The sequence below is a fragment of the Mesocricetus auratus genome, unplaced genomic scaffold (assembly GCF_017639785.1).
Source record: "Mesocricetus auratus isolate SY011 unplaced genomic scaffold, BCM_Maur_2.0 Super-Scaffold_100014, whole genome shotgun sequence".
Classification (NCBI taxonomy): domain Eukaryota; kingdom Metazoa; phylum Chordata; class Mammalia; order Rodentia; family Cricetidae; genus Mesocricetus; species Mesocricetus auratus.
The window spans coordinates 41,253,337-41,278,950 of record NW_024429197.1 but is presented as its reverse complement, the minus strand read 5'-3'; the positions used below and the strand labels follow the sequence as shown (position 1 = coordinate 41,278,950).

The 25,614-nt window shown below is 41.9% G+C and overlaps 1 protein-coding gene across 3 annotated transcripts in view; it reads left to right on the top strand.

Annotated features, from left to right (window-relative positions):
• Window positions 1-25,614, top strand: part of Patj (PATJ crumbs cell polarity complex component) — a 309,593-nt gene that overhangs the window by 27,187 nt on the left and 256,792 nt on the right. For all 3 annotated transcript variants that reach the window (XM_040757130.1, XM_040757131.1, XM_040757129.1), the window contains exons 8-12: window positions 12,069-12,287; window positions 13,766-13,865; window positions 16,474-16,565; window positions 18,631-18,772; window positions 22,929-23,069. In XM_040757130.1, coding sequence (XP_040613064.1) covers window positions 12,069-12,287; window positions 13,766-13,865; window positions 16,474-16,565; window positions 18,631-18,772; window positions 22,929-23,069 — 694 coding nt within the window. The remainder of the gene's footprint in view (window positions 1-12,068; window positions 12,288-13,765; window positions 13,866-16,473; window positions 16,566-18,630; window positions 18,773-22,928; window positions 23,070-25,614) is intronic.

Below are 25,614 nucleotides of genomic sequence, written 5' to 3'. Positions count from 1 at the left end.
GGAGAAGCAGGAGTTTGTGCCAAATATTGTCATCTGCCTAATATACATCATTTTAATGTAATCGCCAAAACAGTCTTAAGTTTTATTTCTAAATTGTAGGTATGGAAACTTTAAGAAATTGCCCAAGGTTATACAGCTGGAGAGTGACAGAGCTACTCTTCTTCCTGATAATGTTGGATGAAATCCTCTAAATCCTCTTGCTGTAAACATCATGTAGCCTACTAGCATCCAGTCCTATTATCTAGCATTGAGTGAGTTCTCTCAACACTCCTACTTCCTAAGCTAGTGCATTGGTTACTTTCCTCATTGTTATCACCAAATACCGCATGGGGTGAGAATGTGGTCCACCATGGTGGAAGAAGGTATGGCAGAGTTCATGATGATCTGAGCATTTAGCTAGGACTCCTTTTATCTGGGTAGACCAGAAAGCAAAGAGCAGGGAATGCTGGTGCTCAGCTCACTTTCTTCAGGTTATTTAGTGCAGGACCCTAGCTATGGGTAGTGCCATTTACATCCAGTGGGTCTTCCTTCTCTCTCTGGAAATACCCTCACAGACATTCCCAGAAGTATGTCTCGTAGGTAATTCCAAATCAAGTTTAATTGGCAAGGAAGATGAACCATTTCAGAGATCCTCTCTGGAAGGGAAAAGAGAAGCAAGGTAGTTTAAAAACTGGGTGGGAGTGTACTGAAGAGATGGCATAGCACTTACTGCTCATTCATGAAGACCAGACTTCAGAATCCAGCATCAACATTGGACAGCTTACAAATGCCTGTAACTCCAGCCCCAAGGGATTGGATAGCCAACCCCTTCTAGCCTCTTGGGCACCTACACACATATAATTGTATAGCTCTCTCTCAGAAATAAAATAAATCTTTAAGAATAACAAGATGAAGCCAGACAGATAGAACCTTGAGTCTTAGATCTGCTATTACTCCTGGTCAAACTGCTTCTAATAGATCTGAGACCACCTTGAGGACAACACATTTGAAATGTGTATCCTGTGGAAGTTGATAGCATCTCAGACTTACAATGTGGTCACTTAAGCACACTGTTCAGCATGTACCAAATTGTTTCCTCAGAGGGAGGTATCATTCAATAAGACCATATTGTTTGCAAGGAGACTGTAAGTTCAGTGAGCAATTCCTGCCAGGGATCCTTATCCAAATGATACTAATGCTCAGAATTTCACAAGAGAGAAACTTATCTTGATTTAGGTATGATGAACATCTAACCAACTTGGGTTTTATCTGACTCCAAAGCTCTTTTTTGTCCAGGTGCAGTTTATTGTAGAAAGCAAATTACGTGTGTGTGTGTGTGTGTGTGTGTGTGTGTGTGTGTGTGTGTAAATACTCTCTTCTACCTAGATGTAAGGAGTCCTAACTAACTGCTCATAAATACCATGATCTCTGCCATATGTTTTTCCATCATGATGGACCATACTCTTACTGCATGAGGTATTTGGTGACAACAATGAGAAAATTAAGAAAAAATATTTTTTTAAGATTTATTTTTATTTTATGTGTTTTGGTGCTGCATGTGTATCTGTGCACCTCCTACATGTGGTACCCAGCAGAGGCCAAAAGAGGGCATCCGATTCCCCTGAACTGGAGTTACTGAATGTCGTGAGCCACCATGTGGATATGAGTCGTCTCTTCAGCCCCTATATATATTGTTTTTTAAAGCTTGATAAAAAGTAATTTATTTTTTAACTTACTTAAATTTTTGTTTCTCATAACAGGGTGTTACTCTTTATGCTTGGCTGGCCATGAAATTTGTCTCCAGCATTCTTAGTGCTGGAATTACAGATCTCAGTCACTATGTCTGGTTTATATGTCAGTTAATGTAGTCAGGGGTAATTCTATGGATAGTGAAATACATAGTCAGGCTAAGAGAGAGAAAAGGCCTGTCTTAGTAATTCTCAGATATTCTGTAGTATCCATAGTATCTGACATATCTTTAGAGGGATTTTTGTTTGCTTTTATGTTTTTTTCAAAGCAGGATTTTTCTGTAACCTGGAACTCACTCTGTATACCAGGTTGGCTTCAGAGATTCACCTGTCTGCCTCCCAAGTGCTGGGATTAAAGGTGTATGCTGCCACTGCTCTTGAAGCAAGGTTTCTCTGAGTTGCCCTGGCTGTCCTGGAACTCACTCTGTATACCAGACTGGCCTTGAACTCACAGAGATCCACCTGCCTCTGCCTCCTGAGTGCTGGGATTAAATGCGTGTACCACCACACCATCCTTCTTTAGAGCATTTTATTCTATGTTTGCAAAAGCTTTAAAACATTTCAGAAGTTAGTTACTTTGTTTTTGTTCTTGAAGTAGAGCTATTCGGTGGCGGAGGCAAGAGGATTTCAACTTAAGGCCTTGTTGGCTACAGCATAGCATGTTGTGTGCCCAAGTGTTGCACAGCTCTTCATTGGCTTTCACTGGCTTGTGGTTTAAAGAACAAGAATATCTCTAGATGCTTTATGGAAGGAGAATGGTGAGAATGTCAGTGAAATACAGTTTTGGGGCTACTAGACTCAGACAAAGCAGCTGCTGTTTCCTATCAATCTGGTGGATATTTTTGCATTTACTAATTCCTTAGAACACCTGCTTTTCTGCAAGAAGATGTTTGCCTCTCAGTGACAGATGCAAATTATCTACATGATTTTAAATTAAGAGTTGAAGTAAAAGAGGGGAAAAGTAGTTTCTAAGAAGGGACAAAGTATGCACTTGATGCTGAAGTGTTCTGTGTTTGCGAAGCTAACATTCTTTATCATTTTGACCAGGTCCCACTTCTGCTCCTCACGGTCCAGCTCCCAGGCAGTTTTGCCCATTTTCATTAGTGCTATCAAAGCTATCATTCTCTTAAACTTTTTATTTGTTATTTTGAAAACAATTTTGGGTGTGTGTGTCCGAGATTTCACTGTAGGTATGCTGGAATTATGGGTGCATTGGACCACATCCAGCTTATTATGTGGCTCCCAGGTATCAAGCTCAGGTTGCCAAGACTTGTAAAGCATCTCCCAGGCCCCTGAATATCCCTTAAGTAGTATTTCCTTTGCCTGGGATGTTGCATGGTAGAAACAGAATATCAAATCACCATTATTAAAGTAGAAAGGCAGCTAGTGTTTATTCCCCTCCTCCAATAGTTTTTTCGTTGTATTTGTTTCTTTTCTTAAGCTTTTCCAGATGTTTATGGGTTACACTGTTGTACTACTTTGCCTTATGTTTCTAGCACCTTCTATAGCATTCACAGCACAGCATGTAGCTTTGTACTCGATATTTTGATCTGAATCCTTTCTTTATTCAGAATCCTGTAGAGCTGAAAAATAGGAAGGGTAACAAATCTGACCTCTTTATCTTTACTCTTTGAAAACTCTTCCTTCAGCATTTCTTGCATGACTTCTTTTTTTTAAAATATGTTTTTATTTAAATTAGAAACATGAATGCTTCACATGTCAATCCCAGTTCCCTCTCCCACCCCTCCTCCCTTGTCCCTCCAACCCCCCACCCCATCCCCACATCATTCCTGAGGGAGGGTAAGGCCTTCCTTGGGGGGATCTGTCACGTCTGCTGCGTGGCCTGTGTCCGAGAACGTGCGGAGGGTGTCCGGGGATTGACAACACAGAGACTCGTTCAACGATATAAAGAAAACTTTAAACAGGCTCCAAAAAGGTTCAAGAAAACCTCCTAAGAAAAGCTCCCACCAGAGAAGCTTCTGCTCTCTCCTCTATCCTGGCTGGTTCTGCTCTGACACCAGAGGTGGATGTGTGTGGGTTTTTGAAGGTGCGGTTAGTCTTTAGACAAGGTCGAGGTCAGGGCGGTTTCCGTGGGAAGGCCTTTTCCAGGAACTTATTGTATCGTTTTTAGTAAACATGTTTTTACTAAACATTGTCTACAGCTGCCTACTCCCAGGCAGAAGGGGAAGTGGGTCTCTGCTCAAGGTCTGGTGTTCCCACAATTCACCCCTTTTTATTTTCAAATGAGGCACTCCTGGCTTAGGTCAAGTAGGGTCACCCTCCTTTTCCCGTCTTTGGGGGACCTTGAACCCCTGTCTTAGGTGGGAGGGGTCTTCCCCACAGGTTGTCCGTCGTCGGAGACACCCCAATCTTAAATCATCTGTAACCAACCTTCATGGCTATCGGGATTGCCATGGGCTAAGCTAAGCAATACTTGGTTACGGATCTCTTGCCTCTGGAACAAGGCACGTTTGAGCTCGGCATAAAGCCAGAATGCCTACTGCCACTGCCACCATTTCCAGGACCCCCATTGACATAGCGCCTCTCCATCACCATACCCATCACCAGATCTGGGCCATAACATTCTACCAGCCTTCATCTGTTACAAGGGTAACCCGCATGTGATTTACATTTACAATTTGATAAAGTTTCCAATCGTTTCAAGATCTGCTCAGGAAAGCATTTAGAAAGTGCACTTGCACAGATACATTAGGTACAATCATTGATGTTACACATGTAGCATTACGAAAAATATGAACAATAGTTGTCGCATTAGGACAAGTTGCATTTCTCCAGAAAAATACACTGGCCTAGTCGTGATTCCAGAAACAGGAACCACTAAGTCTGATATTTCAAGTGACCATGTCCTGTTCAAATCTTGAAAAGAGGCTTTTGCCACTCATAGTCCATACCAATGTCCAAATGCTTTAAATGGGTCCTTTTTTCTCTGTTGGCTTCACGATGAAAACTCATGGGTCCGGAAGGTTGATGTAGTAGGTCTGTTGAGAAACTGGAAATCTCGAACCGACTGTTTTCTTTCTTTCTTGGGCTCTAGATTCGATGACATCAAGGGTCAGGAACACTGATTTAGGAGATCTCACTCAAACTGGCTTAGGTAGGCTCCCATGGTCTCAGGTCCAGTTTTTCTCTGCTCCATGCATCTCACTAAATGGTCTGACAGCTGCCGAAGCTTTATTCTTTTCCTGCAAGAAAACACAAACATGCCCTCGACCCCAAATTAGGGTCTTCTCCACTGTCTAGTGCATGGATGTCTCCATTTGACCTGAGCAATGGTTGCTCAAGTTCCATCATGCCAGAAACTGTCTGAAGCTCACTGGCATTCACATTATAAAATTTTTAAATGAGGAGTGTATTATTTGATGAGTCATGTGGGGACTGGGGGCATTATTCCCCCTTTTTTATTTTCTAAAAAAAAGTTTTTTTTTTGAACTGTTGAAGCTGGACCATAACAGTAGAAGGATTTGTTTACCCTCCTTGGTTAACTATCTAGGTAAATTGGGGTCCCTACTTAGATTATTTGTAGATGCCCATTAAAAAGGACATATCCTTTAAATATTTCCCAAAAACTTCTGAAAATCACTCAAAGATTGTAAACTATACTGTGTCCACATAACTTTTGAAAATTATTGGAAGTCTGTGAGTAGTCTTTCCCAATCTAACCTGTAGAGCTCTCACTAGCTGACAAGGCCTCATTTGCATCTTAAATTTTTCTGTTAAAACATTAACAGACTGGCTGGATGTTCCTTTTGGCTATATTTAAAGCAATCTAGGTAGCTTCTTAACTATTTTTGAAGGGATTTAAGTATCCTTTTAATCATATAAGCAGTTCACACTCACGCATTCACAATCACATTTCATACATACCGGTGTGGCCACACCATACATTCAGAACATACATGCATCTTTCAGTCATCCTTTTTCCCTAGGTCATGATTAGTCTGTTGCAATGAAGCTTCCTTAATTGAAATCTTTGTAAAAGAACAACTCCAGCCCCTCCCTTGCGTCATCTGGGGGCCCCTGCTTTTGGACTTGGGTGCCTGGGTGGTGAGGATCACTCCCATTTCTTGCATGAGGTCCCATCCCCAGAGGTTAATAGGGAGGCCAGGCAAAACATATGGCTGGAAAAGCCCTGTGTGGCCCTTAGAGTCTTGCCACTTTAGGATTCTGAGGCTTTTTTGGGGCACAGCCTGTCCTATTCCCTGGAGGGTCACTGTCCCTTCCTCTTTCGTCCAGGCGGGGGGCCAGAATTTATCTGAGAGGACAGAAAAATCTGCCCCAGAATCTAAGATGCCCCTAAAGGACTTGCCTTCTATCTTTAATGTAAGCTGGGGGCGGTTCTCCATAGTGGCTACCCAAAATGCTGCCGGGCCGGTACTTCCAAAACCTTGGTTGCCCCTTTTCTCTTTAATTTTTCTAGCCTCACAAGGAGCTGTAGGGAGGAGGAGTATCTGAGCGATCCGTTCTCCTGCAGGGATGGCAACAACCCCACTGCCCACTGATGTCATTATTTTAATCTCCCCCTCACTATCCTTGTCTATAACACCGGGGTGTACCTGGATGCCTCGAAGAATAGTACTGGACCGTCCCAAGAGTAGTCCGACCGTGCCTGGGGGCAATGGCCCATGCACCCCAGTAGGGAGGGCCTGGATCCCCATTTCTGGTGTTAGGATTGCCCGGGCGGAGGGAGCGAGGTCCAATCCTGCACTCCCTGAGGTGGCTCTAAGGAGGTCTGAGATAAGAAGGGGTTGCTCTGGGGGAGAAAATGAGTCCTGCCACTGCCCAGAGCAGGGGTCATTGCCCCGTACACATTGGTTTTGGGGCCCTGGGGTGGGGCCCTCCTCTCGTTTCCCTGATTATTATTAGCAGGAAGGAAATTTCCCTCCCGGTCAGTTTTAGAGTAGCAGTTATTGGCCCAATGATATCCCCTTCGACAGCGGGGGCATAAACCAGGTCTCTTGAGACCCGTAGTACTATTTTGAGGGCACTCTTTACGGAAGTGTCCCTCCCTGCCGCAGCTGAAACATGATTTTCTCCTTCCCAGAGTAGGTCTTTCTTTCCCCACTTGGGGCCGAATAGCAGCAGCTAACACTTGGCCCTGGATGAAGTTCCCATCAATGTCCCTACAGATCCGGATATAGTCATTTAAACTTTTATTGCGATAGGGGCGAAGGGCTTCCTTACAATATTTATTTGCATTTTCAAATGCCATCTGCTTTATGACTGGCATCGCAGGCCCAATGCCCCCAAATATTCTTTCTGCTACCTGACTGAGACGGTCTACGAAGTCTTGAAAAGGTTCGGAAGGTCCTTGAAGGACTTTGGACAGATGATCCCCTCCTTCCTTGGAAGGCAATGCTTTCCAAGCCCCTTGGGCCGCTGCTGCCACTTGGGCATAGACTGCGATGTCATATTGTATTTGTTGCTGAATGGTGGCGTATTGACCACTCCCGGTAAGCATCTCCACATTTCTCTGGAGCTGTCCGGCCTGTGCATTTCTTTGGGCTGTCTGGCTGCATCTTTCCTGAAACCCACCTCTCCAAATCAAATAATCTCCCCCCGACAGAGCTGCTCTGCAAAGCTGCTGCCAATCGCCAGGTGTCAAATTAAGAGACGCAAAAGATTCCATTAAGGAAAGTGTAAAGGGAGCCTGTGCTCCATAATTTAAAGTTGCCTCTTTAAGTTGTTTTGTATCCTTAAAATTTAAAGGGTTATGACGCCGAATGACCTGTCCAGAATTGTTTGGATCTGGAACTTCCATTACTGGGGCCACCACTGGGCAGCATTGCACCCCTCCTCTGGGTCTTCCCTCCAGGTCCGAGAAGGACTGGGTTATCTCATAGGAGGAGTCCCTTTTTTCAGAGTATGGGGAAGGGTTTCTCTCCCTGTCCTGTCTTTCCTTAATTCGAATCTTTTTTAGTTCTTTTTTAAGGGCCGCGATCTCAGCAAGTAACCGTTTCTTTTCAGACTGTGACGAGTCTGAGTCTGAGCTACTTCCATTTTCTAGATCTGATAGAGAAGGATATAACCTTTTCTGACTGGAGCCCTTTTTGTGTTTTGCCCGGAGACCTCTACCCGTTTTTTTGTTGTTACTAAGAGACTCCCCCTCATCCTCACTAACAATGGAGCCTCTAGTTTCAGTCACGGTCTCTTCCTCACTCTCTTCCCCTGAACTCAAGGAGGCTTGAGTCTCAGTCTCTTGTAACTCTAAAAAAAGCCTCTTTTGTGTCCTGAACTACCTGGCGGTGACGAACCTTATCTGTCAAAAGTGCTCCCCTCACTAATCTCCATAAGGAGAATGTCGTAGGGGGCAAGGACTCAGATCCCTCTTTTCGTAAAAGTCTATGAAGATCACGGCGAACCTCCTCCCAATCTGGAATATTTAAGCTTCCCCCCAGTAATGAACCATGGACTGGCTCGTTCCATGGATTTTAGAAAGCCTTCTAGGGTTTTAGACTTGACTGCAGTCCCATGTTCTTTAAGTAACTTTTTTAGTTGATACTGTAATGATTCTAGCTTCCCGGAACTATTCCCCATAGTTTCTTAACCCCGTCCACTTACCTCGATTTCACGATCTCGGTGGGACCTCCAATTGTCACGTCTGCTGAGTGGCCTGTGTCCGAGAATGTGCGGAGGGTGTCCGGGGATTGACAACACAGAGACTCGTTCAACGATATAAAGAAAACTTTAAACAGGCTCCAAAATGTTCAAGAAAACCTCCTAAGAAAAGCTCCCACCAGAGAAGCTTCTGCTCTCTCCTCTACCCTGGCTGGTTCTGCTCTGACACCAGAGGTGGATGTGTGTGGGTTTTTGAAGGTGCGGTTAGTCTTTAGACAAGGTCGAGGTCAGGGCGGTTTCCGTGGGAAGGCCTTTTCCAGGAACTTATTGTATCGTTTTTAGTAAACATGTTTTTACTAAACATTGTCTTACAGCTGCCTACTCCCAGGCAGAAGGGGAAGTGTGTCTCTGCTCAAGGTCTGGTGTTCCCACAGGGATCTCCAAAGTCTGTCATTTCATCCAGGGCAGGACCTAGGCCCTTCCCCATGTGTCCAGGCTGAGAAAGCATCCCTCTAATTTGGAATGGGCTCCCAAAGATCATTCATACACCATGGTAAACACTGATCTTCTACGCAGGGCCCCAGTGATTTCTGTGGCCTCCTCACTGGCACTACATTCATAGAGTCTGGATCAGTCCCCTGTTGGCCTCTCAGCCATAAGTCTGGGATTCAAGAGCTCCGCCTTATCCGGTCAGCTGTCTTTGTGGGTTTCACCATCATGGTCTTGACCCCTTTGCTCATCACTCCTCCATCTCTGTCACTAGGTTCCAGGAGTTCAGTTCAGTGTTTAGCTGTGGGTATCTTTCTCTCTTGCATGAATTCTAAATGGTGTCACCTGGAAGCATGATTGTGGAGCCCAGAACAAATTCTCTCAGCACTCACTGCATTGTCCTCTAGCTCATTGTGCCCAGGTAGCAAATACTTATTTTCATCATGTTCATTCTATTAAAATCATTTGATAATGATAGACAGTTTCTTGGTGGATAGGTAAGCAATAAAGATCTTATGTATTAGCATCCTTTGTGTATTAGAGAATGACCTGCTATACATCAGTGGACAGTTTGGGTTAAAATTTTGTTTTTTAAAGTCTTATGCAAGCCAGGCACTTAGAACTTGCCTTGTAGCCCATAGTCACTGTGCACACCATAATCTCCTTCTATCTCCCATCTGCTGGGATTACAGGCCTGTACCACCATGGCCAGACAGCCAGTTTTGGAGTCAGTTTTGGGATTGCTACTTACTAGTCTTTTGAACCTGGTTAGAACAGTCAACATTTTCTTTCTATTTTTGAAAGACAGCATCTCACTGTGTAGCACTGGCCTATACCTCCCTATGTAGACTAGACTTGGCCTTGAACTCACAGACATCTGACTATCTCTGCCTCTTGAATTCTGGAATTAAAGGCATGCACCTGCCTGGCCAGCCAACCTTTTAAACCTAAATTATCTCATTTTAAATTAAATTTGCTTTTCCAACAAGATTGAATTAATTAACTCCCTCTCATTTTCTTTCTCTTTTATTTTTGGTTTTCTTTTGAAATAGGGTCTCATTATGTAGTTCTGGCTGTCTGAAATTCTCTTTTCTGTTTTGTTTTTTCTCTCCTCTCTCCCTCTCCTCTCCCTCTCCCTCTCCGTCTCCCCCTCTGCCCCTCCCTGTCCCTCCCTCTCCCCCTCCCTCCCTCTCTCCCTCCCTGTCCCTCTCTCCCTTTCTCCCTCTCTCCCTCCCTCTCCCTCTTTTTCCCTCCCTCTCTCCCTCTCTCCCTCCCTCTCCCTCCCTCTCTCCCTCTCTCCCTCCCTCTACCTCCTTCTCCCTCCCTCTCTCCCTCTCTCCCTCCTTCCCTCCCTCTCCCTCCCTCCCTCTCCTTCCCTCCCCCTCCCTCCTTCTCCCTCCCTCTCTTCCTCCCTCCCTCTCCCTCCTTCTCCCTCCCTCTCTCCCTCTCTCCCTCTTTCCCTCCCTCCCTCTCCCTCCCTTCCTCTCTCTCCCTCCCCCTCCCCCCACTCCTCTTCCTCTCCTCCCCTCGTCCCCCTCCTCCCCCTCCTCATCCCCTCCCCTCCCCCTCCCCTCTCCCCCTCCTCCCCCTCCTGCTCCCCCACTCTTCCTCCTTCCCTCTTCCTCCTCCCCTCCTCCTCCTCTCCTCCCCCTTCCCCTCCCCTCCTTCCCTCCTCCCCTCCTCCCCCTGCCCTCCTCCTCTCCTCCCCCTCCCCTCCCCTCTCCCCTCCTCCTCTTCTCTCCCTCCCCCTCCCCTCCCCTGCCCCCTCCTCTCCTCTCCTCTCCTCTCCTCTCCTCTCCTCTCCTCTCCTCTCCTCTCCTCTCCTCTCCTCTCCTCTCCTCTCTCTCCTCTCCTCTCCCTCTCCTCTCCTCCCCTTCTCTCCTCTTTGTCTCACTATGTAGCTCTGTCTGTCCTGCCACTTAATGTAGACCAGGTTGGCCTTGAACTCACCAAGATCCACATGCTGTGATTAAAAGGCATGTGCACCCCCACCACCCAAGCCAGCTTTCTTTTTGATCTTCTGAAACAATATCTCACTATATAGTTTAGGCTATTTTCAAATTCTTTATATGGTTCAGGATGGCCTCAGTTTTCCTGCCTTCATATGCTGGGATAGGCATATGCTGCCATAGCTGGCCATGCAAATTATTTTAACCTGTAAGATATTTTGTAGGCATATATATTTCTTAGGCCATCAGTGTTGACATTTTGATATCTTTAATATGCAGTACTAAAGGTAATTTTATAGGATTGAGGTTTTCAGACCAAACAAACCTAGGCAAAATGCAGATGGATCAGAATTTTTACAGAGGGCATTCTTAAGTAATTTTAACTGGTGTTTATTTTCATGAATTATGTCTTAAACTTTTCACGATGCAGTATATACACAATATGCATACGGGTGCACAGTTTCTATTCCCACTCATCTGTTACTCTTCAGTTTTCTGCAGTAGAGTTCATGATAAGTTTATCTTCTAGTCTGGTAGTTTAAAATGTTGGTGTTGTGGTTCCTTCTCCCTTTGTCTGACATCCCATGTAGAAGTTATCAGTCACTCTGTGGCAGTGCTTGGAAAGTACGTGCAGCTATCCCTTCTCAGTTTGGAACTGAACTCGTCCACACCACAGTGAGGCCATTGTTGGAGCCTCCCAGCTGCGGTCTCTGCTTAGATCGTTTCCTCCTAAGTCTGTTTAAAGCACAGAAGTTGGTGAGATCTTAGAAAATTTAACCAGGCATGGATGTCTTTCTTTGCTGACTTTGCTCCTCAGTCATAAAAAATTACTCTCCCTCCCTCTGTCCTGCTAGCTGCTCTTTACTGTTTACTTTTTTCTCCTGCTTCTAGCCATACTGGCAACTTTGTATTTCCCCAGTCATGCTGCTTAGCATTTTGGCCTTGGGGGTCCTCAGCTTCATGCCAGATCCTTTCATTCTGTCTCTCCTTTCTCAAGTCCTCAGCTTTTGATCTTTTCCTTGCCTACATGGTCATTATACTCTGACTCTAAGTTGTTAGACATACGTTAAAACCCCCGATCAGAGGCCTCTTTTAGAGTTCTGATTCCTTATTTCAATTTGGACCCTTCCATCTTTTGTGTTGTACAAGGAATTGCTTTAACTTTTGTCAGCTCAGTAGATTATTAGAAATGTTATGTTTGTCCCGCATTGGAAGTGACTTTGTGAGTCATTTTGCCAGAATTGAAAGTCTGATGTATTTTTATTAAGCGGTTAAGCTAAATCATTGATTTCTCTAAATAATTTTGTTTTTCTTTCTTTGATCAAAGGATGGGCGACTACAGACAGGGGACCACATCTTGAAGATTGGCGGTACAAATGTGCAAGGGATGACCAGTGAGCAAGTTGCTCAGGTGCTAAGGAACTGTGGGAATTCAGTGAGGATGCTTGTGGCCAGAGACCCTGTTGGTGAAATTACAGTAACACCTCCTACGCCTGCATCCTTACCTGTTGCCCTGCCTGCTGTAGCCAACAGGACCCTTGGTTCTGTGAGTGTAAAAACCATTCTTCTAACATCACTCGCTGTCTAAGATACAAAGCAAGATAAGAAATTCCCTCAGCTGGATGACCACCCTAGTATATATCACACTTCAGTGCTCATATTTGAAGCAGATGAGAACTCATGATGAATATTAGACATGTCTGTTTCTCTTTTTGGTGTTGTGTGTGTGTGTGTGTGTGTGTGTGTGTGCACATATATACGTGCATGTGTGTAAGTACATGCACACACATATACCTTGTTTTCCACTGTTGCTCTCTACCTTATTTGTGAGACAGAGTGTCTCACAAATTGAGCTTGCCATTTATTTCAACCAGACTGGATGGCCAGCAAGCCCCTGGATCCTGTCTTAAGAGTACTCCCCAGTATTGAAAGCACTGGTACGTGCGACCATGCCTGGCTTTTAATGTCTTGCCCTATGGTTCTGATCTTTGTTCCTCACACTTGCACAGCAAGTGCTTTGCTGACTGAACCATCTCCCCATGAATAAAAGCATGAAGAGGCAGGAAGAGAAGGAGACTCTTGTTAGAGCAAGTGGGAGGCTAGCACTTATCTTCAGAGATATCACTTAACTGGGAACCATATGATCAGGAGTTTTCTATCTATGATATTAGTAATTACGTTGTTTAGTTTCTCCAGGTTGTAATGCTAATTGATTTCAGTTACCTTCATTACTCAAGCTCACTGAGGTTTTCTCATCCAGTTTACAGGGCTCTGTAATGTGTGGGGTTAGTTCCTGATGCTGATGCAGTGTTTGGATACCTTATCCCTTTGTAGAAATATTTAGAAGATACATTAAAGTTTTAGAGCCAGTTTTAAAAAATATTAAATGCAACAGCTAGCTTCCCCACAGCTTCTAAATTTTTGTTAGGCTTGTGATTCTGTCAGAAAATATAGCTTGAGGTTTTCCTAAATGACTGTATTAATTTTCTAACGTTAAATATTTAGCAGCTGAAGAGAAAACCTTGGGTTAATTTGCTGTTCTGCAGGTCAGAATTCAGGGTGAGCTTGGGTGGGTTTTTTACCTAGATTCTTGTAAGTGAAGGTATTGGTTCATCTAGGCTCTGTTCTGACATACTGGGCTCATGAGCTCTTTCAGGGCCTTTTCTTTGTTGGCCTCCAGCCACAACATCTTTCAAGCTCTTAGGTCCCCTTGTTCCCATCTTTCTTGTATGACTCCTCCAACTTCAAACCACAAGCTGATCTTGTATGTTTAAAATCTATTTCTTTGCCCTTTCTATTACCAGCAGTAGAAAACTCTGTTCACAAGGGACTACTTTGATTAGATTAGGTCCACTTGAATAATCTCCCCTTTGCCATCTGACTTTACAAGCACAGGGGCAGGTCCAGAGATGGGAAATTATGGGGATCATCACGGAAAACACTTGGCAAACTGGGTGCACAGATTGACTATGTAAGCAGTTATCATCTAAATATCTTAACAATGGGTTTGTTATTTCCCTGCAGGACTGTTCTCCTTTTGAAACTTATAATGTCGAACTTGTTAAAAAAGATGGACAGAGTCTTGGGATTAGAATTGTTGGCTATGTTGGAACAGCTCATTCAGGTAAATGAATCATTTCTACTTCATATTTTGGATAATTATAAAGGATGTTAAGGTTTCTAGATAATAAAATTAAGTACCCACAGACTTTAATTTAAAACTCAAACAATAAAACTGTGAATGTGTAATAACGAGCAGTTACTTTTCAGTGATTAGAGTCACATTTTGCCTCAGTAGTTTAACAGCTGGCTTTATAGTTAGTAACAAAGGAATGTAATAGCAGTCCATTTTGTAACATTGGAACTTCACTTTCCTTCTAAAATTATGTGCTGTTAATGTATTATACAGTATTATGTCTGGAATAAAGGAAATTGATCACTGCATATGTTGTATATTGTGAATGCCCAAAATATATTTGTGTTTAATCATGAAAAAAATGAGATAGAAAAGTATTTCATTAGAACTATTTTTTTCTTTCATATAGGGGAGTGCATTGTGAGAATACATGATGCATGTATCAGAAAAAATGTTTTTCAAATGTTACCTGAAAGTTAGCAGTAACTTTCACTGTTAGTTTTCCCTTGGTAATTGAAGAATTACTAGGTTAGGTAAAAATAAACCTTTTAGAAATATTTGATAGCTATATGAAAAGTTAGCTATCAAGTATTTTAGTTCTTCTGAAAAATAGTGAATGTAGAAAATTAATTGCTTAAAAAGTTGTCATGCATTGGAGCAGGTGAAGAGATTAAGAGTGCTAATGTATTCACAGGCCTGAAAGAAATTCATGTCAGACTACTTTGTGCTATTTCAGCCTAATGAAATACCTAATTTCAAAAGTTCTGATTTTTCTACGTGCCACCCTTTTTAGGTTCAGAATTTAAATAAGTTCCTTAAAAGTTAAGTATGGGTTTGAAAAAAAAACGTTACAGAAAACATACTGAGTTGTTATCACTATCCTCTCTCTGTCTCTCTCTGTCTCTCTCTGTCTCTCTCTGTCTCTCTCTGTCTCTCTGTCTCTGTCTCTGTCTCTGTCTGTCTCTCTCTCTCTCTCTCTCTCTTCTGAGACAGGGTTTCTTTGTGTAGCTCTGTAGACCAGGCTAGCCTCAAACTCACAGAGATGCACCTGCCTCTGCCTCTCAATTGCTGGGATTAAAGGCGTGCACCACCAATGCCTGACTCACTATCTTATAGCCTGTTAGAGTTGAGTTGTGGCTGAGTTCCTAAACTTAAACCTCAGTGCCTCAGTAGAGACTCATGAGTAAGAGACAGTTGGATGGTTTTGTGTTATTGAGTAAAGAAAAGAATCTTTTTACTTATTTACTCTCAAAATTGTGGGCTTGGGTGATTTTGAGAGGATGAGCAAGTGAGTCAAAAAATGAGACATTTGTAATGTCAACAGCTTTTAAAGACATGTATAGAAACAACTGGCACTTTGTTTCCTTTAGTTTTGGTTCTTTTATTTTGGTGCTGGGGTTTGGATAGGCATGGTGGCATGCTTCTGTAATCTCAGTCACTTCAGCAGTTGAGTTGGAAGGCATCACTTGAGCTCACAAGTTTGAGGCCAGCCTGGACAACACAGAGAAACTTCCCGTTATAAACCAAAACAAGCAAAAAAGTCTATCCAGGGCATGTAATTAAAGTGTAAAACCCTTTAAATGTTTAAAGATAACTGGAAAAGCATCTGTTTTAGCATAGCAGATGAAAGATGGAAGTTGAGAGGAGAATTGAGAAAGAAACAATTGTGGTAACGAGGAAGGAGGATTAGATGGGGGAAGAAAGAAGCTAATGTGTAGAGTCAGGAAAGCTCTTGGCATTTGGTGCAATGTCAGTCTGACCATCAGGTCTTGGAGAAGGATTAATGTGGGAGACCTGGGATATGAGTTAGTGAAGTTTATGGATAATTATGCTGGCAGTGGAAACTTAACCGTTTTCCAATTTCTCAATTTCCCTTGTAGTTCTTTCTCTTAGGAATGTATTTTTTTATATGGTTATAATGTTTTATAGCTATTTTTGGGTAAATATTTAGTTTTATAGTATAAGGATTATTTCATCCTGCTGAGCTCATTCTATTTTTAAAAATTATTATTATATGCATAAAGGGGTGTGTATGCTTGTCCATGTAGAGGTCAGAGGGCCACTTTGTGGAGTTGATTATTTCTACTGTTACGTGTGTTCCTGGCATTGAACTCAGATTGCCAGGCCTTCTTTCTGGCCCCCATTCTAGCTTTTTAAAAAGACCACATGTGCTCTTTTTTAGTATCTGGATGGCACACATGGCACTCAACTAAGTATCGGCAGGAATACATGTGACTCTTGCTTGATGCTAGTGAAAAATGATGAGAGTTTGAGCTGAGTCAGCAGGTCAAGTTGCGATAGACCAGGGTTCATCCTGGCCCTCCAGAATCCCAGCTTAGAGAGAAATGCATTCATCAAGGTTTCCATTACTGATTATTTTTCCAGGAGGGTAGTCATCAGTCAAATTGTTTTGAATTCAGGTCACTTGTGAAGTGACAGTTTGAAATAATCCATCAATTACCCTGCATGTGTTCAAAATAGTATTTATGAAATCTCTAGTCAGCCTCTTAAGCTAATTAGCCTCTTGATAACAATTTTGCAATCAGGTCCTAATTTTAGCTTTCTTCCTTTTTTCTGTATGTTTATGCACTTTCAGGGGAAGCTTCAGGGATTTATGTGAAAAGTATAATACCAGGCAGTGCTGCATACCACAATGGCCAAATTCAAGTGAATGACAAAATAGTGGCTGTAAGTAATGGCTTTTCTTTTTGTATAATTGAATCAAATTGGAGAAAGGTTGGTCTTTCTGTCATATGCAGGAAAAGAAGATGGCTTAGTTTAATTTTGTAATTTTAGTTTTATGTTATCTTTAGGGTTTTTTGTTGTTTGTTTTTTTGTTTTTGTTTTTTGAGACAGGGTTTCCCTGTATTGTTTTGGAGGCTGTCCTGGAACTCACAGAGATTCTCCTGCCTCTGTCTCCTGAGTGCTGGTATTAAAGACATGTGCCACCAACGTCTGGCAGTTGTTTGTTTTTTTGAGGTAGGGTCTCACTACATAACCTTAGCTGGTCTAGAGTTCAGTTTGTAAATCAGGCTGTCCTTGAATTTAGAGATCCACCTGCCTCTGCCTCTCAAGTGCTGTGATTAAAGGGGTGTGCTACCATGCCCATATCATAGAGCTTTAAAAAAATTATTCTTACTAGTACAGTGAAATCACATTGATTCAGGCTCTTACATGATTTTAGGCTCTAAATATAATTTATTATAGCCAAAGAGGAAACATTCTGCTAAACATGTTGGTAGAAAAAAAATAAATGTATGAATAGAATTGTATCTGAAAGATGTTTTATGTTCTAGGAAATGCTCTTTAACAGTCTCTATGTGCCACTGGGTGGTGGTGTTGCATGTTTTTAATCTCAGCACAGATCTCTGTGAGTTCAAGACCAGCCTGGTCAACAAGGCAAGTTCCAGAACAGCCAGAGCTACAAAGAGAAACCCTGTCTTGAAAAACCAACTCCCTTCCCAAATGTCTCTATATATTCACACATTTTATGTGATTTTTTTTTTTTTTGGTTTTTTACGAGACAGGGTTTCTCTGTATTGTTTTGGAGGCTGTCGATCCAGCCTGGCCTCGAACTCACAGCGATCCGCCTGCCTCTGCCTCCCGAGTGCTGGGATTAAAGGCGTGCGCCACCACCGCCTGGCTTTCTAAATACTTTTGAGTACATCAAAAATGGAAGTACTTTATATATTTGAGAATATAACCCTTTACTAATTAAAATTAGGTGTCCTTTGCAACCCCTCTCCCTTTTCTTTTTTGTTTTTTTGAGACAGGGTTTCTTTGTGTAGCCTTGGCTATCCTGGAATTCACTCTGTAGACCAGGCTGGCCTCTAATCCAGAGATCAATCTGCCTCTGTCTCGTCTCCTGAGTTCTGCTATTAAAGGTCTGTGTCACTACTGCCTGGCTAGTCTTCCCTTTCAGTAGAGGTAAATTTCTATGTACATGCTTTGCTGTCTGTTGCACACACAGAGTTCCATGGAACCAGATGATGGGTGATGGGATTAGAGTCCATTTAAGAAATCATCTTTTATGAACACTGGCTTTTACCTTAATGACCCTACCAGACATCTTTTGATGGTTGTAGGGTCTGGAGGATAGATAGTAGAAGCATTGCATGCTTTGAGAAGTTAGGAGGAAATCTAAAGCAATGGTCTGGCCTGCCAGGCTTCATGCACATCATTTTCAGAACACTGGAAGACCCAATGGTGTGAAAACAGTGTGCTTCTCTGGAAATTAGCACATAGTGATGCCACATAGCAATGACTCTTCAGTGCTGGTAATGAATTTTATAGGTACATTTGAAACCTGTGTAACAACCAGATTTTATAGCTTTTTAATTTTTAAAAATTTTGATTATCTGTAGAGAGGCTTTTTGCCTCTGTCAGGCTGATAGTTAAAAATGTGTGATTTAAGAATATAAGTTTGAATTTATTTTCTTATTTGCATGTAAATTTGTCAACAAAACTAGTTTTTTATTTTTATTCAAAAATACTTTCTGGTCTAATATACAGTATTTGGGGAGCAAAATTACCCTGTTTTATTCAGCACTGACAAATTAATGAGCGTAGTTGATCGGCATGGTGACTCAGATGCCTTTAGTCCCAGCACTCAGGAGGCTGAGGCAAGAGAAACACTGAGTCTTAGGCCAACTGAGCTTGTCTCTCTGTACTACATAGTGAGATGTCTTTCAAAAACCAAAATACAGATGGTGATAGTTTACTTGGAACTCTGTTCTGTCTCTTGATGTCATAGGTGGACGGTGTGAATATTCAGGGTTTTGCCAATCAGGATGTTGTTGAAGTATTACGAAATGCAGGAGAGGTGGTACACCTAACCCTAGTTCGCAGGAAAACATCTTCATCTGATTCTCCATTTGAACAGCCTTCAGGCAGAGGTAATTAATGCTCCCATCCCTTTCTTTTCCATGGAGCTGATTTTGGAAGAATGGCAAAGTTATGGTCTGGGAGGCTTATCTTGTGGAATTCGGTGATGGAGAGATGAGTCATCTTGACTCCTTTGCAGAGTCATTTCCCTGGCCTGCTGCAGTGCATCAGCTCAGGATGCAAGCAGTGACTGAGCCCAGAGTGACTTTAAATGGAGACAGAAATCACTGTTTTCATTCACTTATCTCTAGACACTTCTCAAGCTTCAGATCCAGATTGCTTTTATGATGTGTTTTACTCTAGTTATCTCTTCATTTGCCTTTTGAAGTGTGGTGGAAAAGTAAAATTGAAATTTTTATCAAGAACATTTTTATTAAAATAATATGATTTATCAATAAGGTTATAAAATAACAAGTCTACATTGTGGAAAAATACACAGTTTCTTGGATACCAGAGCACATCTTTTGGGAGACAGTTTTTCTCTCTATCATATGGGTTCTGGAGACTGAACTGAGGTTATCTGTCTTGACAGCAAGTCCCTTTGCTGGCTGAGCCATCTTGCTGGCCAGTATTTGGTTCTTTATGACATGCAATCACATTGTGTTGTGTTATTAAAGTTCTCATGGTACATGACTGTATTCTGCTGCTTCCTCAGGAGCTCTGATTGGCATTTTATAATTTAAAAAATTGTTACTTTATATGAGTATTTATTTGCATGTATGTCTGTGCACCACACATGTTCCTGGTGCCTGTGGAGGCCAGAAGAGCATCTGATCCTTTGGAAGTGGAGTTACAGACAGTTTTTAGCTGTCATGTGGGTGCTGGGGATGGAACCCATATCTTCTCGAAGAGCAGTCAGTGCTCTAAACTACTGAGCCTCTTTCCAGCTCCTCTGATTGGCATTTAAAGAAAGGAACTATTATTAACTCTAGTTTCACCAGGCGTGGGGATGTGTGTCTTTAATCCCAATACTAAGGAGATAGAGACAGGCAAATCTCTGTGAGTTCAAGTCCATCCTGATCTACATAGTAAGTTCCAGACCAGTAAGGATTAAATAGTGAGGCCTTGTCTAAAAACAAAAACCCTCCAAAACAAACAAACAAACAAAACCCAGTGAATAAACTTAAGTTCCAAGGGATCAAAATGTTCTTTTCTGATATCTCCAAGCACCAGGCATGTACATGGTCAAAATACACATATAAATAAAATAAAATAAATGAATAATTCTAAAGGGAAAATGTTATTATTGTATTAGTTGCTTTTCTCATTGCCATGACCAGATACTTACCAAGAAACAATGTAAGAAAGGAAAGGAGGGTTAGTTCTGGCTTACAGCTCAAGGGACGCTGTCCATCATAGTGGGGAAGGCATCGTCACAGGAGCGAGACACTAGTTAGTCACAGGGTGTCTTCAGTCAGGAAACAGAGGGTGAGGAGTGCCGGTGATTGACTCACTTTTCCTTTCTTCAGTTCAGGGTCTCATCCAATGGAATGGGGCCACCCGCAGTCACCCTCATCTAGATGATCTGTTATCGGAATGACCAGCAGTTCCTTTCTAATTAGTTCTAAATCCCCTCAACTGGACCCTTGATTCACCTCACACTGGGTGTGGGGACCATACCTTCTGTCTCAACTCTCAGAAAGGCAGGTGGATTGTTATGAATTCAAGGCCAGCCTGGTCCATATAGCAAGTTCTAGACCAGCAAGGGCTACATAGTGAGACACTTTCTTAAAAATAAAAAAGATTCTCTGTTGTTAACATTATTGCCAGCCTAGCCATAGAACTTCCCCATCTTCTGTGATGGAAGCTTCATGTCACTAGCTTCAGTCTCCACTCCTAGGCAGCTGCCATTTCACTGTTTCTTTGAATTTGACTATGCAGAAAGTTCAAATGGGTAGAGCCGCATGCAGGGTTTGTCCTTCTCTACTGAGCTAATTTTACTTCATATAGTGTCCTCCAGGCGCACCCAGGCACTAGCAGTTGATTATTTTTGTAATATACATTTATTTATATATTTATGCTAAGTGTTCACCGAAGCTGTTTCCTTTTCTTGGTTATTATAAATAAATAATGCATCAATTAATGATTGACATTTCTTATCCTACTACTATCTATGCATTTATTTATGGCATCAGTTGATTAATGGTCCAAAAAATACTATGTGAGTGGTTTTAAAGTTTCATGTTCCTGTCACAGGAGATTAGTTGGTTGTATGTCTCAGCTCTTAGCTGTTAAAGCATTTCAAGCACATAGGAAAACAAACTGAACAGAACACCCAGTCACCTTCTCCCCATATTTCTTCTGAACCATTTTAGAGAAGTGTAGGCATCATGAAAATAGTTATTTTCCTAAACAACAATACTATTATCACAACAAAGAGAAGTAATAGTAATATCTAATATCAAATACCTTGTACATGTACAGTTTCTTATTTGGTAGTACCAGGGAGATCACTCTTTGGGTAAAAATGTAGCATGAATAATAAAAGCCCAGAGATAGATATTGGGGTTCAAGCTGAAGATCAGAAAAGCAAAGCAGCCAGTCAGTAGCTCTTACCTCTACCAAGCTGAAATGGAGTCCTGTCTTCCCTGTGACTGGAAACTGAATCTCACATGAGGTTCTTTGCTTCTTCCTTATATATCTCTCTAGTGCTGGGATTAAAGGCAAGAGCTCTGTTTATCTTTTAGTCTGATTTACTTTCATGTAGCCCAGGATGGCCTTTAATTCACTGAGATCCATCTGCCTCTGTTTCTTGAGTCCTGGGATTAAATGTGTGTGCCACCACTGCCCAGCTTCTATGGCTGTGGCTAGCTTTGCATTCTGACCTTCAGTGGCTTTGCAAAATCATAATCAATATATCACCACATAGAAGGTAAGAATGTTTGCTATATACGCACGAAGACCTGAATTCAAATGCCCAGAATCTATGTAAAAAACTGAGCATGTCTATACATGGTCCTGTAAACCCAGCACTGTGAGGGGGGGAAACAGGAGGGTTTCCAGGGTTTGCCGACTGCCAGCCTAGCTCCAGATTCAGAGATATCCCTTCTCAAAAGAATAAGGTGGAGAGTGACGAGTGGACACTTGAAGCCCTCCTCAGTTCTGTGTGCATACACGCCAACACATACCTATGTGCAGGTCATCAGACAGACAGATACATTTCCCTAGATGTCTTTTGTATTTTCTTTTTCTGTTCCTTCTGACTCCTCCCTTAAAGTGCTTCCTAAATCATATATGCCATGTGGGGTGACATGGTTTCTGAATATAGAAGTCCCACATCCCTGCTCTATGTTTTTTTTCCCCTGAAGGGATTCATCCATTAGATACTGAAATACCACAACCTGAATTTTGATGATTTCTTTGTAGCCTCATACTTTTAATAAAAATTCTTTTACAAAGAGCTAGAGCCATGGCTCAGTGGTTAAAAACACTTGCTGCTCTTACAGAGGTCCCAGATTCAGAATGCAGCACACATGAAGGCTTATGACCATCTATAACTCTGGTTCCAAGGGATCTGACCCAATCTTCTGTCCTGTAGTTACCAGGCCCACACTTGGAGACAAAATGCTCATATCCATTTGAAAAATATATTAAAAATTAAAAAAGATGGGGAATTATTTTTAATAAAGGGAAACCCTGTAAAATGTCACTGTGCTGCATTTCTTCTGTTTAGTGGTGGTAACTTTAACTTTGTCTCGTGTCTTGTCTGAGGAAAAGGAGGGGAGCCATCTGCACCCAGAGGGCTTCTCACACCTCCTGTCTCTGAGGTTGCCTGTTTGGCTTTCCACAGGTGCTTGATGGTGATCCAGTCTATTTGCATTTGTTGCTCAGCTCTGTCGACAACAGCGAGAGAATTACAGCCTTCTCATTGTTGGTTTCTTTTCTTTTTTTTTCTAGAGCTATGTTACCCCCCAAAAAAATCTATCCCTGTTTTGTCATGAATTTAGCCTTGCTTTTCACTTTCATTTTCTATACTTCCTCATTCTTTGAATACTATCAAACTGTGTTTTGAGTTAGTTACCTCACAGAAAACTTTAGCATTAAAAGAATCACCTGCAGAGAGATCCTGGGAAAGGTGAAAGGGAGTAAAAATTTAAGTTCATTTGAATGTGCCACCCCATTTGCCCCCACAGAACTAGTGATTCAAACCAGCAATTCTCATTTTAGGAACTGTTGCAGAACTGCCTAAAGTATCAGCCCTAACAGGATTCCAGAAAACAGAAATGAATTTGGATACTGAAGCGGAGGAAATTGGAGAAAGACTCGATATTTTGAAAAAGGACAACATACAAGCCTTAGAAAAACCAGGTAGGCCCCAAAGCCTTTTCTTTGGAGTACTTCAGTCTTTTTGTTTGTTAATCATTTCTTCTCTCTAGTTAATTTCTTGTGGCATCTGCAGAATCAGTATTACACCAAGAGTTTTTAAAGCTACAAATTGTAGACAAAGTATCTGTCCTGTGTAGTCCCACAGTTGTTTAGTCCCAAATAAACACACAGGCTTATATTAGTTATAAACTGTTTCACCAATGGTTCAGGCTTCTTATTGGCTGGCTGTCTCTAATTATTAACACATTTTTATTAAATTATGCATTGCCACAAGGCTGTGGCTTACCCATAATGCTCTGGCATGTTACTCCCTCAGCAAGCTATATGGCGTCTCTCTGGTGACTCTCTGTGTTTCTCTTCCCAGCATTCTGGTAGCCCCGCCTATACTTCCTGCCTTCCTACATCCTGCCTGCCCATTGGTTGGAACAGTTTTATTCATCAGCCAATAAGAGAAACATATATTCACAGCATACAGAAGGAACATCAACAAATATCTAATAACTAGGTAGCAACTAAAGATCTTTATAAAAGCAATTTCTATCTGATGGAAGCTCATGCTGTAGAGACCTTTTAGAGTTGGAAGGAGGATATTTTGCTAGGGATGTACCACCATGGTAGAGTGCAGTGCATGTATGAGACCCTAAGTTCACTCCCCTAGTACTAACACCAACCTCACAAACCCTACATTTTAATAAGATGGGGTGCTGTGTCTATTAACATACTTGGCAGTAGAGTACCAAGGGTATTTTTGCTTGATCTTTGTTTATGTTTCACATGTATATATATTAGTATGCAATAATTATGTATTTTAATTACTATGGATTCTTATGTTATGGTTATATTTATATCAAAATATTGTAACTACCTGTTTATATGTAGAAGTGTTTCTTTATAAAAGTTGACATGAATTTTTTATATGTTGCATCAAATGACAGGCTGCTCTATATTTATTTTAAATTTTGTGAATTGTTTCCAACTTTGACCTTTTACATTGTACTTTGACACTTCTACAGAAGTATTCAGGAAAGCTTTGCCTGCTAAGTGAAACTTTCTAAAAGATTTACCGCCATCCGTGTTCTAGAGAAGCTGGCGTTTGGCTTTTTTTATGTTAGGAAAGGTAACCCAAAGGAAGGTATTAATAATGTCACACTCAAGATAAAGGTTTTAGGAGCCACCCCCATCCCCTTTCAGATCCAGCTATAGGGCAATTAGTTGTCATACTTTAATTTAGTTGATCTCAGATGAATTTCAAAGAAGTAGGTAAAAATAAAAAAAACTGAAATTAGAGATAGTTTTAGAAATATGGTGTTTCATTGCTATTGTCATTTTTTTTCTTTGTTTTTGAGAAAAGATATTACTGCGTAGCTCAGGCTAGCCTAGAACTCACAGTTCTCCTGTCTCCACTTCCCTATGCTGTACCCATGCCTTTTGGTTGTTGTTAGGTTGTTGTTTTGGTTTTTTGAGACAGGGTTTTTCTGTGGTGGAGGCTGTCCTGGAACTAGCTCTTGTAGATCAGGGTGGTTTCAAACTCACAAAGATCTGCCTGCTTTTGCCTTTCGAGTGCTGGAATTAAGGGCGTGCGCCACCACCGCCCAGCAAAAGGGGCACATTTTGTTTTGTTTTTGAAGACAGGGTTTCTCTGTATAACAGTCCTGCTGTCCTGGCAATCGCTTTGTAGATTAGGTTGGCCCCGAACTCACTGAGATCTGCCTACCTCTGCCTTCCAAGGGCTGGAATTGAAGGCATATGTCACCACCACCGGCTCATTTTTTGTTAAATTTTTTAAAGCTTTTATTTTATTTATTTTGAGATAGGGTCTCACTATGCAGCCCTGGCATCCTGGAATTTCCTGTGCAGACCACAGGCTGGCTTCAACCTCACAGAGATCTGCCTGCGACTGCCTTCTATGTGTTGGGGTTAAAGGTGTACACCACCACACCGAGCATTGTGCTCATGTTTTAAAAATGAATTTCACTGTACTTTTCCCTTCATGCACAGGTATAATTTCAGTTTGCAAGTATGTCTGCCTCTATTGACTGCTGTAATATCAATCTGTGTCTCACGTGCAGGATGGTTGTTTTACTCTGTTGTTTGATTCTTTTTTTTTTTTTTTTTTTTTTTTTTTTTGTTTGTTTTTCGAGCCAGGGTTTCTCTGTGGCTTTGGAGGCTGTCCTGGAACTCACTCTGTAGACCAGGCTGGCCTCGAACTCACAGAGATCCGCCTGCCTCTGCCTCCCGAGTGCTGGGATTAAAGGTGTGCGCCACCAACGCCCGGCCTGTTGTTTGATTCTTTGTGTAGCTTTTTTGTTGCTGCTGCTGCAAGTAGGTTAATGACCTTCCTCTGGCCCTTAGTCCTCTGAGCTGTGCTTTAAAACACATAGCTGTGTGTGCTTTCATTGTGTACCTGAAAGGCAAAAACAGCCCCAAGGGAATTGAATCATCAGCGTCTTTTTTTACTTGGTGTTATCTGATTACCATGTTTGTAAGCTTAGAGTTCTCTCAACACATTGTAGAAATTGTTCAGATT